The sequence below is a fragment of the Ammospiza nelsoni genome, chromosome 12 (assembly GCF_027579445.1).
Source record: "Ammospiza nelsoni isolate bAmmNel1 chromosome 12, bAmmNel1.pri, whole genome shotgun sequence".
Classification (NCBI taxonomy): domain Eukaryota; kingdom Metazoa; phylum Chordata; class Aves; order Passeriformes; family Passerellidae; genus Ammospiza; species Ammospiza nelsoni.
The window spans coordinates 4655100-4672644 of record NC_080644.1 but is presented as its reverse complement, the minus strand read 5'-3'; the positions used below and the strand labels follow the sequence as shown (position 1 = coordinate 4672644).

Here is a 17545-nt window from a genome sequence, read left to right as displayed (position 1 = left end):
AAAGTTCTCTTAGGGTTTGTTCTCAGATTATTTACAGTTCTTTTTTTTTCGTTATTATTTGCAGGTAATTCAACAGTCTCAAAAAGCAGGGGCATTGATAAGGCCTCCACAAGTAACGTTGACACAGACACCCATGGTGGCATTGCGGCAACCACACAGTCGTATCATGCTCACCACTCCTCAAATCCAACTGAATCAACTGCAGACAGGTAAGAGGTCAAGATATTTGTGATGTGCCATATTTGGTAGCAATCCCTAAACCACACTTCAGGTAATACTTGCCCAGAGAAGTTGTTGATACCCCATTCCTGGAAGTGTTCAAGGCCAGGCTGGATGGGGCTTTGAGCAACCTGGTCTAGTGGAAGGTGTCAAAGGGGTTGGAACAAGATGATCTTCAAGGTCCTTTTCTGCTCAAGCCATTTTGTGGTTCTATGAATGTCAGTTCATAAGTGCCCTTTTTGTACTACTGCTAAAATGTTCCACTGTGTAGTGCCATAGTGACTGAGGGTACAGATCTGTCAGGGCAGCATCGGCACAGAAATGGTTTGGCTGCTGGAATTGTGTGGGAGGGGTCCTGTTTTCACCTGGGTGAAATGCTGACAGAAGCTATAGAGGTCAACTCTTTGTACCAGACCTATTGCCATAACTACTTGTGACTGGCTTGCATGTGTGAGCTCTTATTGATGGAGTACAAATCCTGTCTGTCTGTCTTGCAGTACCTGTGGTAAAACCAGCAGTATTACCTGGAAACAAAGCTATTGCCACTGTTTCGACACAAGTAGCTGCTGCTCAGAAGAATAAACTGAAAGAACCTGGGGGAGGCTCTTTTAGGTGAGGAACTGTATGTTTGTGCTTGGGCAGCTGAACTCAGACCTTTCTGGTGCTGAATCCATCTGGGGAAACTCACAATAACCCTGAGGTGGATTTTCTGGGGGCAGGTTTGCTTATTCATTAAAGACTTCAACAAACAGCACTGGACATACTCGTGCCAGACTGGTTTTGGCATTTAGCTGGCACTAAACCTCATAAACAATTCCTGCCCAGACAAGCAAATGGAATTCATTCCTTCACTTCTCCCAACTCTGGTTGAGTTACTTGAGGTACAGCCTGTCTTGGTGGTGAGGGCAGATTATTATTGTTTTGTAGGAGTGATTCGTCTGGTCTCTTGTTTCTCAAGGTGGTGGAACATTACATAAGAAAGGATCTTGGAAAAAACAGGAAGTACAAAATTAGTGCTCTTTGAAGTCAAAGCAATAATTTCTCATTTACAAACAAATGAGTTGTATTTTATTATATCACAAAAGCAAATAAAATGTAAAACTAATTATTCAGGTTTATGGTGGAATTCATTATGTGCAGCTGTGGTATCATAGCAGTGTGTGCAGATAGGCACTAAATGTTATGATTATAATAAATTTTCCTTCCTTTAAGGGATGATGATGACATTAATGATGTTGCATCAATGGCTGGAGTCAACCTGTCAGAAGAAAGTGCTCGGATATTGGCAACAAACTCTGAGCTCGTGGGCACATTAACACGGTCCTGTAAAGATGAAACCTTCCTTTTCCCAGCACCTTTACAAAGAAGGATATTAGAAATAGGTATGTTCTTTTATCTTGAACATTAATAAAAACAAATTTCACTACTCTTAGGTTTAATTGAAGACATTTTCCAAAGAAATTGGTTTGAATAATTAAAAGTTGCTGGAATTGTTACCTTCTGGTATTTTCTGGTATATTCAGATGCTTGTGGGAAATCATTTGTCTTATGAAAAGTCAATAGTGTCAATGAATAGCAAACATAGATTTGCCTTCTAAAGTGATGGCAATTCAACATCAAAACTACTCAATCTGGCTGAAAGTCTGACTGTATAAACTGATAAGGTGTATCAAGCATGACACAAACAATGAAATAAGTCCAGAAGCACTTCTATCAGCTTTACTTAGTAATTTAGAATTGATGGTGGAACAAAAAGCAATCTTGAATTCTTTGTTACACTGTAGTACACAGCATTTATTAATAGATTGTCAATTTTGTTAAACTAATATGAATTTTAATATGTGTTAATTTCCTGTTTAATCCTTGTCTGAGAAAAACCTGCAAATCATATTTAGAAAAGGGGATTACAATTTCTATGACTGAGATTTTACTCATATCTAATTGTATTGTAAAATTATTTTTTGCAACCCACTTGTGTTTTGTTTGTAGGTAAAAAACATGGAATAACAGAAATCCATCCTGATGTAGTTAGCTACGTATCACATGCTACACAACAAAGACTACAAAACCTCGTGGAAAAACTATCAGAGACTGCTCAACAAAGGAATATTTCCTACAAGGTAACTGGATTTAATTGCTCAAATCAAATGGCAAAAATTGCACAAAATCAGCAGGCTGTGGTGTTGACTGTAATGCAGGAGTTCAGGTGCTCTTTTTTCTGTGAAATCAGGTTGTTTATTCTCTTTGACTGATTCACCTTCCATTAAGATATTAATACACATGGATGACTGGAGCTTTTCAGCTTGCATATACAAAATGGTTTTAAAACAAATGCAGAGAAGCTGTGCCCTCCCCTTTATTTATTATGTCAAATGTTTAGTGTGTGAGTGATTGTAGAGTCAGACAGATAAAAGCACTGCTTTGAATTCCCAGGAGACTGCTATCTGACAGATGTGTGTTCCTAATAGATGCAAATGCCTGAGCAGTGTTTAAAAAACCACACAGCTCTGTGAAATATGTTTGAGAGGTTAAAGCTGTGATGATATTAGTTTAGAAGTCAAAATCTGATGATTCATGGAATAGAACAAAATGCTTTTAAGAGTTCTAGCTGGTTTGACTGGTGTAAATATACTCCTGCTATTTGTCTGAAAAGGACAAAGTGAACATTGGAGCTTTGAATGTGTATGTTCTTCCCCAGTACAGTACAAGTTAACAGCTTTGTTTTTAAGGGAGTAATGAGAAATGTATTTGCTGTGTTTTCAGGATGATGAAAGATATGAACAAGCAAGTGACGTTCGGGCACAGCTCAAGTTCTTTGAACAACTTGATCAAATAGAAAAGCAGCGTAAAGACGAACAAGAAAGGGAAATTTTAATGCGCGCAGCAAAGGCAAGTGCTCAGCTTTCACACGTGTCTGCAAAGAGTCACTTTTGACATCAAAACTGCAGAGTTGCTTTTCATTCTAAAACACTTGCAATGAAGGGGAAGGCTAATCTTCAAAGATGGAACTTGATGAATGTGGTCTTAACTAGAGCTCAGTTTTGCTTTTCATTGTAAAGCATGGGAAACAGCTTCTGTGCCACTCTCATTGCATATTCCCAAATTAGAGAGAGTCTTGAAATTTAATTTTTCCATTTTGGATTGGCAAAGAAAGATGAATTTTATAGCTTGATGGTATTCTTAAATGTAATAGAGAGAGACTAGAAATAGAATTCAGAAAGATTGTTACAAATTGGAGAAATACAATAAATAGGAATCAGTTGATGTAAACATGAATGTGAATATTAAACTGTGATTTTACTCAGTGAATATAGAATGAATGTGATTAGATAAAAGTACCCTAGAAATAATTCACAAAACAACCTGTGTTCTGTTAGTTTTGTGATCCAGCATGAGTTAACAATGTCAAAATCCAAATTAATTTTGTTTTTGGCCTAAAAAATGTAAGGGATTAACAACACTCAGGATTTGATAGGACAAGAAGAAATGGCCTCAAGTTGCATCAGGGGAGGTTTAGATTGAATATTGAGGCAATTTAATCTCTGAAAGTGTTGTCAAGCCCTGGAACAGGCTGCCCAGGGCAATGGTTGAGTCACCATCCTTGGAAGTATTGTGTAGATGTGGCACTTGGGGGCATGGTTTAGTGGTGGGCTTGGCAGTGCTGGGGAAACAGCTGGACTTGATGTTCTTAAAGGTCTTTTCTAATCTAAATTATTTCATTATTCTGAAAGTGTGACACACGCAAGGAATGCAGGTGCCTAGTGAAATGGGCATTGCTGATGTAAATGGTCTTGGGTCACTCAGGTGCACTTTGTTCAGCCTGCAGCCTGACCTGTGTGTGTAGGTGTAGCAGAAAATCAGCTCTGAGTAAGTGCTTGCTTACCCAGCAAGGGGAGGAATTGTTCCAAAAAGTGCAGGTCTGAGTCCTTTGTTCATATGCAAAGTGTATAATTCAGTTCACAGATCTGTGTAATTTGTGTCTTGTAATGATTGCATTTAAGACATAATTGTCTGGCTACTCCTTGGCTATCTTTAACAAAGCAGAAAAATGGGATGCCTTTTTCAAAAATAGAAATGTTAAGAAAAGCAAAACTTTTACTTTCTAGAAGTTGTTTACCACTGTTACCCTCTGTGGGAGTGATAGGTGTTCCCCACTTCCTGCTGAAGTTTTTCATATATAATCTTTAACTGCTTTTGTAACTGAGTTATTTTTTCTTTCTTTTCCACCTCCTGCTCCTCCTTTATCAACATAGTCTCGATCTCGACAAGAAGATCCAGAACAGCTTAGGTTAAAACAGAAGGCCAAGGAGGTGAGTGCTGAGCGTAACATAAACTTTTCTTTTGGAAGTTGAAGGAGAAGTAATGACCCATCCTTGTTGTGGCACACACAGATGCAGCAGCAAGAGCTAGCACAGATGAGACAGAGGGATGCCAACCTGACTGCGTTAGCTGCCATCGGGCCCAGGAAGAAAAGGAAAGTAGATTCCCCAGGATCTGGATCAGGGACAGAGGTACAGTATCATTGTCACCTTTGGTTTTGCTGCCTCAGCCTCTGTGCAAACCTCTCTGTTCAGAGCTTTTTCCCAGTTTGTGAAAGCTCCCTGAGCAGCAGCAGTGTTCTGTGTTCAGATTTGCTCACTCCGAGGCCAGGATCAATTTTTAGCACCTGTAGTGGCATAGGGAATAGAATCTGAGGGGTCATTCCCTGATTCATGGAACTGGAGGGATCTTAGAAAAACCATCTCTGATCTAACAAGTCTCAGCTTTTTGGCCCTCCCTAGTTTTGGAAGGAGATTTTTGTGGTTATAACCAATCTAACTTGAAGTGCAGAATAATGATGAGGTAGGTGGGGTGAATTAAGTCAGTGCTAAATTTGATGGCAGGAGCTTCAAGTTACAGGAGCTTACCTAATTTTTCTCTTCAGCAGTTGATTGGCCTTAGTTTTAGTGTCTCCACAGCAGATCAGTTTGACCAGTTCCATCTGATCAGGATGTTCTTGCACATCCTCTGTATATTCTTTCTGTTGAATCTGCCTTTTAAAAAATTCTCTGCAGACTAGGTATTGGAATGCTCAGTGTCTGATTCATTTAATTTACATTCTGGTACATGATTATCTGCTGTATTTCTAAACAAGTTAATAAACAAGAAATGGTATAAAATTGCTTTCTACATGAGACATTCAATATGGGATTACTCTAATGTTTAAAAAGAACAAAACATTCTTGAAAATTGTCATTTGTTGGACCAAAAGCTCTCTTCATTATTTGAAGATTTTCCCCTGTGGGGTTTTGTGTCTGATAGCAAGTGACAGAATAGTAATAGTTTAATAGTCCTGTTTATTACTCCTGGAGCATTCTGAACTTTCAGTGCTAAAGCATTTATATTGCAGAAAAGCCTCAAAAGAGTTCACCTTGTTTTATACTGAATTGCTGGAAGCAGTAATTTACATGTGCTTGATATAAAATGGTAGAGAAAAATCTGAATACTAGTAAATGTTATTTTTGTTTATAAAAAATCAAGCCTCTCGAGCATCTTTTAAAGTAATTTTAAGTTTTGAAATTTACTAAAATGTCTGCTACTGAGAATAAGACTTGTTTTTATATAAGCTGACAAATGACTCTATTAAAGGTTTATAGATGTGGTTTAAAATTATGAAAATTACAGAATGAGGCACTTTGCAAAGATAGATGTGTACACAAATGAAGTTGTCTCAGAAGAATATGCTGAAGTACCTCATGCAGAGTTAATGTTGGTATTGCTTACTCCTGCATGCTCAGCTGTGCCACCTTAATGGTCTGTTAATGTCACTTAGGTTATGGGATGTATTTTGCATCTCCTGTGAACACTTGTTTGTATTTCATCTCAATCTGACTAATTTAGTTATCTTGGATTAATCACTGGTTAACCAATTAACTACAGGTTCCCTGGAAATCCAATCTTTTTGTCTGCTTAATTAAGAAGCAGCTGCCTTTGATCTGATACTCACAGCTGTGCTTTTGCTGCTGTGTCACTTGACATTTTTAAATTGGGCTCCACTTGTCACCATTTGTATGCAGTTTGTGGTTAAGGCATATTACAAGAAGTGTGGAAAATAAGGTTTGTTGTTACTTAGACACAGTTTTGTAAATGGAAGCTTTTGATGTCTACAAATGCTGACTCTTAATTACATGTAAAATCACTTCTAAGTAGTAATTGCTCTGTTTTGTTTCCAAATCCAACAAAACAAGTTGCTGTCAGTTTGAGAGTTTTATATCCATGTGATTTTACTGAAAGTTACTAAAAAGCTTCTTAACTTATTCTATACATAATTCTGTGTCTTCAATGACTCCTGAAATTTTACCTTTGCATTTCAAGTATTATGGTCTACATAATAGAGCATATTCACTAAAGAATATTTTAAAAACAAGAGTAAAGTCCTTTCCAGCCATTCTTTCTGTTCTCTAGAAATCAAATGTGAGAAAATTTAGTTAGCATCCAACACTGTCCTGCATCTTCTGATTTCCTCTGAAGTTGGTGAAAATTTGATGGCCAAATAATCCAAGTGCCTTAAAATTTCCCTTGAAAATTCAGCATTTGAGCAGCCCTAACAACAGGATTTTAGTGTTTTGGTGTTTGCTGGGTCACCAGAATGCACGAGAATCAAAAATCTCACTTTCCTGATAGCAGTGTGGTGAAGCAAATTCACCTGCATTGCCCAGAGTTCTGCTAACCCAGAGCGAGCATTTCCAGTGCAGGTTTAGGTTGGTTTGATCATCAGTAATGTTCATTGATTAAATACATTATTTTCACACCTGTTAGTGACAACCTCAGCAGCTTATTCACATGGCTCATGCATCACTCTGGGGTGTTTTTATTGAGAAAAATTTTTGAAAATTCTCCAAGCACAGTGACTGATAAGTATTCACTGCTGGGGCGTGTTTGGTGTCGTGAAGTATAAAAGTTTAATAAAAAAAAAATAAAATATAACATTAGTATAATAAATTAAATTGGAGGGGGAAATGAACGTGTAGCTGAGCGTCAGAGCTGGATCCCGCTGCCGGAATAATTCATTATTTCGGTCAATCCCCTGGCAGCGCCCGGAGGTTCCCGCTGGAGCGGGCACTGCCCGCGTTCCGCTCCGTGCGCGCCATCTGCCGGGCACTGGCGGAACTGCAGCTCCGCCCCGGCCCGCTCTGCTCGTTTGTTCCCTTCTGCTTTTGCTTTCTTCTTCATAAATGATTAATAATATCCTGTCTGTTTGTCCTGCTGCTCCGGGAAACTCCCAGTGTGTGCCAGAGGGATGAGTGATGCTGAGAGAGGGAGAAGCATTCAGGGGTTATTAGAGAATACGTGACCGTGTCTAGGAAAGCTTCTCCTAAATTTAGTCCTGAGCTTGGTTACAGTTGTTGCCATCAGAAGGGGAGCACTCTGCCATGGAGATGATGGATTCAAGGCTTCACAGTCCTGAGAACAGGACTGCTCCCCAGGTCATCCACAGCTCCAGGGCTGCCCTTGGCATCTATGCTGGAACTGTGAAGAATCCTGTCCTTTTGTTTTGGTTGTTGGGATTGCCTGTCCTTAGCACCTTCCTAAAAACACAGGCAGTTCTTTGGGGCTTTATTGTCTGTATTGAATGCCACTGAAAATTTGTGATTGTTCAACTGTTGTTAACAAATCAGAATTAAAAAGGAAATCTCAAATCTAGTAGTGCATACCTGCCTGACTGTTACTATAGGACACAGAATAACACAATGCGCACACACTGCTGTCCTTAAGGTAAAAAAGGGGAAGTTTATTTTCTGACTCTAACATTTATAGATTTCCAAAAGTGACAGAGGATTGGAGGGTGAAAGTGCCACTTCTCCAATTAAACAAACCAACAGTCTATCAAATTTTTCCTCTCCCATTAAAAAAAATGCAAAACAATAAGTTATTTACAAAAAGAGTGTGAAAAAGTTTGTTACAAGAACGTAAACATCAGAAGGCTTAAAATTTTTTTAAAAATCAAAGCAACACCTGCCTGTGTAGAGTTTTTAGGTCACACATTTTCTCTGTAAAGTTTTGCAGTGCTTTCAGGCATGGACTGATTGACCTGTTCTTGTGCTTCCCAGGGATCTGGTTCGAGTGCAGCAGTCCCAGGCAGCTCTGGAGTTGGAACAACCAGACAGTTTACGCGACAAAGGATAACGCGGGTGAACCTCAGGGACCTCATATTTTGTTTAGAAAATGAGCGAGAGACAAGCCATTCACTATTGCTATACAAAGCATTCCTTAAGTAAAATGGAAAAGATCAAGGTATTTTTGACGGAGAGACGCCTGAGGACATTTTTTAATATATTTGCAAATGACGCCTTTTTGTAACGAGCGAATGGGATATTGTTTAAAAAACAACCACCTCTTTACATGGAACAGTTTTATATTCCTGTTTATAAATAAACTCTTCAGTATAAGAGAAATACATTTCTGTAACAGTGAGGATACTTACAAGGCCTGTGGATATTATAAAAGGACAATTAAATTTTAACTCATCTCTTGATTGAGTGGCCTTCTTGCCAAACAAGCCATATATAAAGACTGATGGAATCGTTTAGCAAATAACTAGCTACCCTTTGTCAGCCCTGTAGCAGTTTCAACATTAATTGTTCATTTTAATTCAGTTTTATTCAACTAAATCCATTACATAGGCATATGTCTACAGCAAATGACCTCATTTCGTTTAGCTTTTTTTTTTTAAAACAGTCAGTTAGCAAAGCAAACTGATTTTTTAAAAATATTTATCTTTCCCCCAAATGCTCAAAATCTAGAGGGATATACAGTTAATTTTAAACATAACCTCAATTTTAATCACATTATTGCTTATTAGAGGCCCTGAAATCCCATAAAGGAGGGTTACTTCTGAATGTTTTAGCAGCATCTGTAAAAATGCATTTTATTTGCTATAGTTTGTAAAGCTGTAAAGTTAAAAAAGGAAAAAAAGGAAAAAAAGAGAAACCTTTTCAGCATAAATATATTTTACTTGCACTGTGTTTTTTAGCTAAAGTGAAAGCTTAGATTAAATAAAATCAGAAGTTGAGAGGAATCATCGAAAGACTTTCTCAGTGTGAATCAAGTGTTGAAAAATGGTTGGTGTATTTTGTCAGTAATTGTACATAATTTTTGGCACATAACATAAAAATGGCTATGTAAACTATAATTATTTTGCTAAAAGACTGTATGCAAGCTGTGGGCCTACTTTAAAGATGTCCAGAGCAAAGTCCCTTCTTTGTACCTATTTTTTTATTACAAATATACTAATTGGTTCTTTATATTTTCAGAGGTTATTGTATTAAATTGTCTATTGATAGTACTTTTATGACTGTAAATACTTTGGCTTTCTTTGTGTGAACTCTCATGGTAGAATTTAACTCTCTTGCGTGTAAACTGAATGCTGATCAGTATTTTTATCAACACCTGACAACTGTTACACCCCTTTTATTTTGTCTCTTAGGAAATCCTGTCTTTCCATTTTTTTTTCATGTAAATTTTGCACAGTTACTTGTTCATATGTAAATATTTTACTTTCAAAAATGAAGTTTTTAATTGCTATTGTTTTATATAGGATTGAAAGAAAATTAACTCCTTTATTAAAAACAAATTTATCTGTATTTGCTAATGTATTTTTCTCTAAATCTTTTCTCCACTTGGATTTATTTTTCTTGGTGCAGTAAAAGATGAGTCTACTTGAGGGGATGCTGTTTGCTAAAGGTGCACTTTGGGATGTTTTTGTACTGTTTTGTTTTATCAGTATTTTGGATGTGTTTGATTTCATGAATTTTGGCATTTGATTGTTGTCTTAGGGGTCTTGGAGTAGCATCAGTGGGCAGTGGGTCTGGTCTGGTTGGTTTTTAAGCAGGGTAAGGTGTCTGAAACATCTGAAATATTTTGTGTTTGTCTAGTGAAGGTTTAATAAAACAGCCTCTCCTTGAGGGCAGCCTGCTCCCTCAAACACAGCTAAAGTGGTTTGCAGAAGAAGCTAGGACATAAAACACAGTTTGGAGCACAATTATGAAGGAAAATAACCAGGGACACTTCTGATTATCAACATGAAAATATGAGAAGCATCTCTGATGTTCTGCACTGAATATTTAGTTTTTAGGTTGCATTTTTTTAAATTCCTCCTCTCATGGACAAATTAACCTAATAATTTTGATTAATTTGATGATTATTCCTTGCCTACAGACAAATCTGTCCAGAGGCTGCTGCCCCAAGCCCTGCTGTGAACAGGCACTGGCAGCAGGCCCATGGGAGATGAGTGTGTCTGAAATAGGATCAGCTCCTAAAGGGGTGTGCTCACTGACACTGTGTGACACTGACCCCAAGACTCATTGTTTGTAAACTCCAAACAGCCTTTCAATTGTGTCATTGTGCTAAGTGGAAAGGAACACCTTTGACTTTTGGCCAAAACACTGTCAGAGCATCCCCTGAATTGTAGCAAGAGCTGGTTTAATTGTTAATCACCACTGGCCAGGCACTGCAAAGCTGTGGCAGGTAAGTGGGGAAGAAACTGAAAAATTAAATTTATTCCATGGTGTGCTGTTCTTTGCTCTCCCTGCTTGGTAGCTTAGAAATATTTTAGAGAGGCCAAGGGAGGAGGGAGGGATCTGTAAGAGGAGAGCTCTTGGTTCTGTTTTAAATAACATTTAAGTGCACAGGCAGCTCTTCACTCCATATGATTTTTTCTCAGTTGAAAGATAAATGCTCCTATTGTTAGTCAGAAAAACTAGTAATGTCCATCTCCCTCCAGTAGTTCAAATTCATGGAGTTTTGGACTGGGGAATTGGCCCATTATTGTCAGTACACTGGCACTGTGAGGAGTTCTCACAGCAGTTGAAGGCTTTTGTTCATTTGCTGTTGATTTCGTGTTTTATGATAAAACCAGTACCTGTTCTTGAAGCTGCTCAGAAATTTGACATTTCAGAGTCACAGCTGGGGAGGGGTGGCATTCACAGGGCAATACCTGTGCACAACACACTCCTCTTGTGTGTTAGTGACCTGTAGAGAGAGAAATTGGGATTCTTTCCTGGCCCCAAAGCTTTTGCAGCTCCACCAGAGAATTCACTGCCCCTCCTTGGATCTTTGTACCAAGACTGATGCACCTTTGTTGTAAGCACCCCCAAAACTGCAGTTTGCCAGCTGGGATGTTCTGTGTGTGAATCATTGAGGGTTTATTGCACCTTTATTTTAGCACACTTTCAGCTCAGTCTCAGGGACAGGTTCCTTCTCTCTTGTGAGTCTGTGACTTGTAGTGGGCTCTCTGCCCTGTTTTACAGAAGTCTTGATGTCCCTCTAATTTTAAAACACCTTTGATTGGGTACTGCACAGCTCTAATGTTGAACTGTTGATATCATTCTTTTCCCAGCAGAAAAATTGATCAGAACAAGTAGGATAGAATAAGGCACTCTGAATTCAGCCTGCTTTTATTTCAGGTTTATAATTAAATAGATATGTTTTCAGGAAACCTTTTAATATATAGTGAGAGATGCATGCATGATAAATAACACCAATTTCACGGTAATTAAGATTTTATTGGAGGTTTCCCTGTGATCCAAGAAGTTCCCCTACATTTATAAGATTGTCTAAATTACAAATTTAGGAGAACTCCAATGACAATTTTAACCCCTTTCTTAGGTTTACAGCTGTTTGTCCATCTGCAGAGAAGAGTGTTGACCATTGGGGTAAGTGAGGGAGGGTGGTGGCACTTCCAGGAGTGACATTTCCCTGCAGTGTGGGAGTGTGGATCCACCTGCCCAGGTGAGTGTGCAGGGTGGGAGGGTCTCTTCTCCAAAATCTTCAGTGCTTGTGCCAGGATTTTTGCACCGTAGGGCTTTAGGCAAGGAGCTGATGTGTTAGAATGTGGTCTAAAGTGCCAGGAGGAAAAGGTTTAGGCAGTGTGGGTTAATCCCAATCTTTAGATTTTTGGGAATGCCATGTGAGCAGTCCCCATGGCAAGGATTGCTCCTCAGTATTTGGGGAGGTTTTTTAGCAAGTGACATTTCCCTCTCTGTGGAAGTTGCCAGGCTGATGGATTTGGGAGATGTTTCTTGGAGGGATGAATAGGGAGGGCAGCAGCCTCAGGGCTGCTCTGCCATGCCTGACCTTTTATTTGCCCGCCACAAAAGCTTCCCCCAGCTGGGATATCCCACAGGATGACAACTGGAGGTATTAAAACTGCATTTTAATAGCCCAGATCTGTCCCTCACCTGCAAATCTGTGGCCAAATCCTGCACTCTCCCCTCTCCTATTGGAGTCCAGGGAATGGTTGTGAGCCCAGAGCCTAGTGGATAGACAAGCCAGAGCTCCTTCATTTTGTGTTGTTATTAGAGGCCATAAAGCTGTGAGAGAAAGGGAATACATTCCTTAAAACTTGCTTTTGGCAATTCAGTCATGTTTTCCTGTGTCAGCTGAGGGAAACTTGCCCAGTGCTGCTGCAGGTGTGGGAAGGTGAGGGGAGCTCTGGGCACCTTGTGGGGAGGCCTTGTAGCCACTGCCTGTTCTTACTTTGTTCTGCCCTTCAGAAATAACTTTCCTGTGAAACAGTTTATCTTCCCTTTGTTTTCCTGCTCAGCTTATTTACTGTTGTTCTCTGGAAGCAGCTGGGTTGCACCCTGTCTGGTTTCCTCCTGGGAGTTTCCCTGTTCTGAAGTCAACAGAGGACTTGTACAAACAGCACAAGCAGCGTTTGGGCTGTGATATGGTACCACACTGCTGTGAAAGTGCTGCATAAATGCATAACAAATCTGGCTTTTACTGCTCTGCAAAAGTACTGCATGCCTTAACTTAAGCACTTATGTACTTTTGCAATCCAATAACAAAATCAAGTTGCCAAAAAAAAAAAAAAAAAAAGTTGTGAGTGCTTTCTAGTTTGCTGTGATACATTTGGTGCTCTAATTTTGAGAGAACACGTTGGAGAGTTGCCCAATTATGGCAGATTGGAATATGAAGAACAATATATCTAATTTCCCAGGAGAGCAACGTGCTGATGTTTAGGCACAGCCTCTCTCAGTGAAAATGAAAATCCTCATGTCGTGTTGAGTGTGTCACTGTTCAGATCCTTTCTCTACTTTGAAAGGGGCAAGAGTAAAATCTGGGTAAGTTATAGGTAAGGCACTTCACCTTCAAGTGGAATTGGTGGGATTGATAATTTATATTTGAGTAATAAGAGTTAAGTTCCTTTAAAAAATTATATTCTCACTTTCCACACTGATGCACAGCAGTGGTGTGTGAGTTGAACTTGTGGGTTTCCTTCCTATAGTGTTTTTTATTTGTCCTTTCAATTCTATTTGTGTGAGGTGAATTCCTACTTTTCTTACTTACTCCTACTTGAGTGGTGGGAATACATTTTGTGTGTATTTGCTTATTCTTGATACAGATATTTCAAGGTCTCCATTTAGACCACAGCTCTAAAGTAGCTGTGCTGGTGGAGCTGAGGTTGCCAGTGGAGATGGGCACCATTCACATCCAGCCCTCTCCTCCCCAAACCAGGGGAGGCCTGTCCCTCATGTCCCTGCAGCCTGATCCCAGAAAAACCCCAAAACTCAGTTCCCTGATGGAAAAATGCCCAGGAGCTCATGTGGGCAGGCTGAGGGCGGGAGCTGATGGCTGGGAAGGGGAAAATGGGAGACCTGGACAGCCAAGGTGTGAGACAGTGCAGGGTGGGTGAGATGGAAGCTCTGAGCACACTCATCCTGTGGGAATGTGCCTGGCACAGCCCATAATTTTAAAAAATAAATACCCTAAAAATAGCAAAACCTGATACCTACACAACACAAAGCAGGTCTGTGTGAGCATCCCCATCTCCCTGGCAACAGAAGCAGGCAGGGAGCAGGAAGGTGGAGTGTGGTGGGTGAGTGTGGTCAGCATGGCCCTGGAGGAGATGAGGACTCAACCCCCAGTGCCAACATCACATTCTGGAGATGGGAAGTGCTGTTTGGAGGGTTTGTAGGCTTGGATGCATTCTTCTGTGAGTTTGTGAAGTTGCTTTGTGAGCATGGAGGGAAGGTCAGGAGGTTTGGGATCCCCCAAGGCTCCTCCTGGTGTGGGCTGCTCCTGCTCCCAGCACACCTAAATTATGGACAGATAGGTATATATACATGAAATATGTGTGTCTGTAGGTATATTTGTGTATAAATACATGCATACTCTGAGATATTTGTAAAAGTCAGCTTTATATATAAGAAAGATGCACATTTTTGAAAAATGCATCCAGGGCTGACTCTGTGACCCACTAGCTCTCCTGTATCCCCGATCCTGACAAAAGCTGATTTTGCAGAACTGGGGAGTGTAAGTGTCACTCAAAGCTGCTTAAAGGTGTAAAATGAAATCATTTTATAATTGTCTAGCAAGGAGCATCCTGAATGTTTCATCCTGCACATGGGAACTGCAGAGGGATGCTGTCTCTGAGGATGGGGATGCTAAGGAAAGTTTCCAAGGAAAACTCCTGGGTCTTTTTCCCCTTTTATCCAGCGAGCACTCTGGTGGTAGTGTATTTTGTGGCTGGATTTGGAAAGGGAGTGGTGTGAGGAAGTGTGAGAAGTTGAGGAAAAAAAGAAATCCAAGTGTTGACAAAGTAGTTGAACACTCAGCAGGAGTTTAATGGCAGAGAGCCGGGGCAGTGTGGAGCCGGGTGGGGGCGAGGAAAGAGGTCAGTGCTGGGCTCTCCCTGCCCTGGGGGGAGAGGGAGAAAGCAAATAATGACTCCTGGGAAAAATAATACAGAGAGGTGAGAATCGTGGAGGCAGCTGGTCCTTGTTTTCCCGAGCCTCCCCCTGTCAGAGGGGATTAACACCGGCTGCATCCCTTCCGTGCCTGGGCTGAATCCCCGCTGAGGGAGGGCACGGAAACCCTCGGCTGGGAAACGCTCAGTAATTGCTGTTGTTTCATTAGGAAGGAGCCGTATCCGTTGTGTCCCCGCGCAGGGAAAGGCTGGGAGCCCGCACGGCCGGCTCGCCTCGGCAGGCGGCAGAGGGTGCTCTGAGCCCGGCTACGGCGCCCGAGAGCTCCGGCCCCGCTCCGGCTCCATCCCTGATCCGGCTCCATCCCTGATCCGGCTCTGGCCCCGCTCCATCCCCTCTCCGGCTCAATTCCCCGCTCTGGCTCCATCCCCGATCCGGCTCCATTCCCCGTTCCATTCCCCTCTTCATTCCCCCTCTCTATCCCTCTCTCCATCCCCGCTCCATTCCCCTCTTCATCCCCTCTCCATCCCCGCTCCATTCCCCTATCCATTCCCTGCTCCATCCCCTCTCCATCCCCGGCTCCATTCCCCTCTCCATCCCCGGCTCCATTTCCTCTCCATTCCCCTCTCCATCCCCTCTCCATCCCCAGCTTCATTCCCCTCTCCATTCCCTGCTCCATCCCCGGCTCCATTCCCCTCTCCATCCCCGGCTCCATTTCCCTCTCCATCCCCGGCTCCATTCCCCTCTCCATCCCCGGCTCCATTTCCCTCTCCATCCCCTCTCCATTCCCTGCTCCATCCCCAGCTCCATTCCCCTCTCCATTCCCTCTCCATTCCCTGCTCCATCCCCTCTCCATTCCCACTCCATCCCAGCTCCATTCCCCACTCGGAAACACAGCCCAGCCCAAACCACGGCCCGCTGTGGGGGCAATGCTTTTTTCTGCTTAATGTGAAGTATTAATTATTAATTTGCTGACTGTTAAATAATAGAAAGTGGGCAAGGGGAAAAAGGGGATGTAGCTTGGATGATGCTACATCATCCCTCCCCACCGAACTCCAATTAAAAAAAATTTAATTTAAAGGAAAGGAATGTGTGCTTCAGTAGAGTTTGATCAGAATGGCTGCCCCAGACTAATTTAGTATTTAAGTCTTTTTGGGAGGCACAGTCACTGAGTGGAGGAAATGTTTGTGAGGTACAAGAGCAAAGGCAGGTACAAGCTGAGGGAAAAAGTACAGAAGAAAATGAAACTGTCGATTAGAAGCATTTACTAACAGGACAGAGATGTTCAAAGGAAACTCCTGGTGATGGCAAGATGTAAGAAAATCGGTGACAAGAAGCACAGTGCACGCAGAATCAACACTAACCACTGCCTCTTAATTTCCCCCCTTCTTTCAAGTGCTGCAATTCCTGCAAGTTGCAAATGGATGAGGGTCCATGTTGAGTTGTGTTTGGAAAGGGTGGAGGTAAACTGAGCGGGAGCAGTGGATGCTGGAGGTAAAAAATCCCAACTATGCCAGGAATGTGCTTTGGGACTGCAGGGTCTGTCCGGGTTCTTCTCCTTCTCTGCTGCCTCCTGCCCTCACCCTAACCCTGACTGCTGCGTGGAGGGACAGGCTGGTGAGGGCTCCCAGCTGCCTGGATCCAGCCAGGATCCCTGTGGCACTTGGCCCTAAATCCCAGTTAACCTGTGCTGAGCTGTGCATCACAGGCATTTCCCTCCCCTCATCCATCAGTGAGGGAGGCAGTGATGGGGAGAGATGGGTGCAGGGCCAGGCTGTGGGGACAGCAGTGGGGTGACCCTGCTTGCATTCCATCCATCCATCCATCCATCCATCCATCCATCCATCCATCCATCCATCCATCCATCCATCCATGCTGCTGGCAGCAGAGGTTTGAGTCTGCCTATTTTCCCATCTCCCTGGGTGCTGAGGTCACTGCAAACCTCCAAGATGTTCCCAAAGCCACACTCCAATGTCACCCTGTGGCTCAGGGGCTGGCTTGCTCCTGGCTGGCAGCCCTGCCATGTCCCAGCCCTGGCTGTTGTGTGGATTCCAGGTCACACCACCCCACGGGCAGCCCCTCTCAGGGAATCGCTGTTTTCTGCTCGTTAAATCCTTCTCTCTTTAATTCTTTGCCTCCTGAACACCCCCAAGGTACGTTATAATCACCCCAAAATGCAGCCACTAATTGTTTGGTGTCCCCGTGGGGGAGGAAGAGCAGAGTCATGTTAAATCAAAATAATCACGAGCTTCTGTAACAAATGAACTCGAGCCTGCTTGGCAGGAGGAACCGCGCGCTCCGCGAGGGCCGTGTTCACTGGTAATCTTATTTGTAATCTAATCAATATGTTTACTGAAGGAGAGAATATCATCAGGTATTACTTTAAGACACTTAGGGGATGTGACACCGTTCCCAAGTCGAATGTAAACAGGTTTGCTGGCTGTGTTTGCTGCAGGAGGGAGGTGCTGTGTTCCGGCAGGGCTGGCAGAGGGGCTGTGTGGGGAGCAGGGGGACCCTGAGAGCTGCTCAGGGATGGGATGGGCTGGGCCTGAGCCCTTCCTCAGCTCCCCATCCCACCATGGCTGTTGCACTGCCCAGGCCCTTCCCCAGGCTTGTGGGCAAGCAGTTCCCTCCAA

At 42.2% G+C, this 17545-nt stretch overlaps 1 protein-coding gene across 1 annotated transcript in view; it reads left to right on the top strand.

The window, feature by feature from the left end:
* The window catches only part of TAF4 (TATA-box binding protein associated factor 4), a 36394-nt gene extending 26552 nt beyond the window's left edge, over positions 1-9842 (top strand). The window contains exons 9-16 of the mRNA XM_059481045.1: positions 65-209; positions 717-831; positions 1432-1601; positions 2209-2339; positions 2983-3108; positions 4473-4529; positions 4611-4730; positions 8310-9842. Of these exons, the coding sequence (XP_059337028.1) occupies positions 65-209; positions 717-831; positions 1432-1601; positions 2209-2339; positions 2983-3108; positions 4473-4529; positions 4611-4730; positions 8310-8477 (1032 nt within the window). The 3' untranslated portion in view covers positions 8478-9842. The remainder of the gene's footprint in view (positions 1-64; positions 210-716; positions 832-1431; positions 1602-2208; positions 2340-2982; positions 3109-4472; positions 4530-4610; positions 4731-8309) is intronic.
* Positions 9843-17545: the final 7703 nt, after the last annotated feature.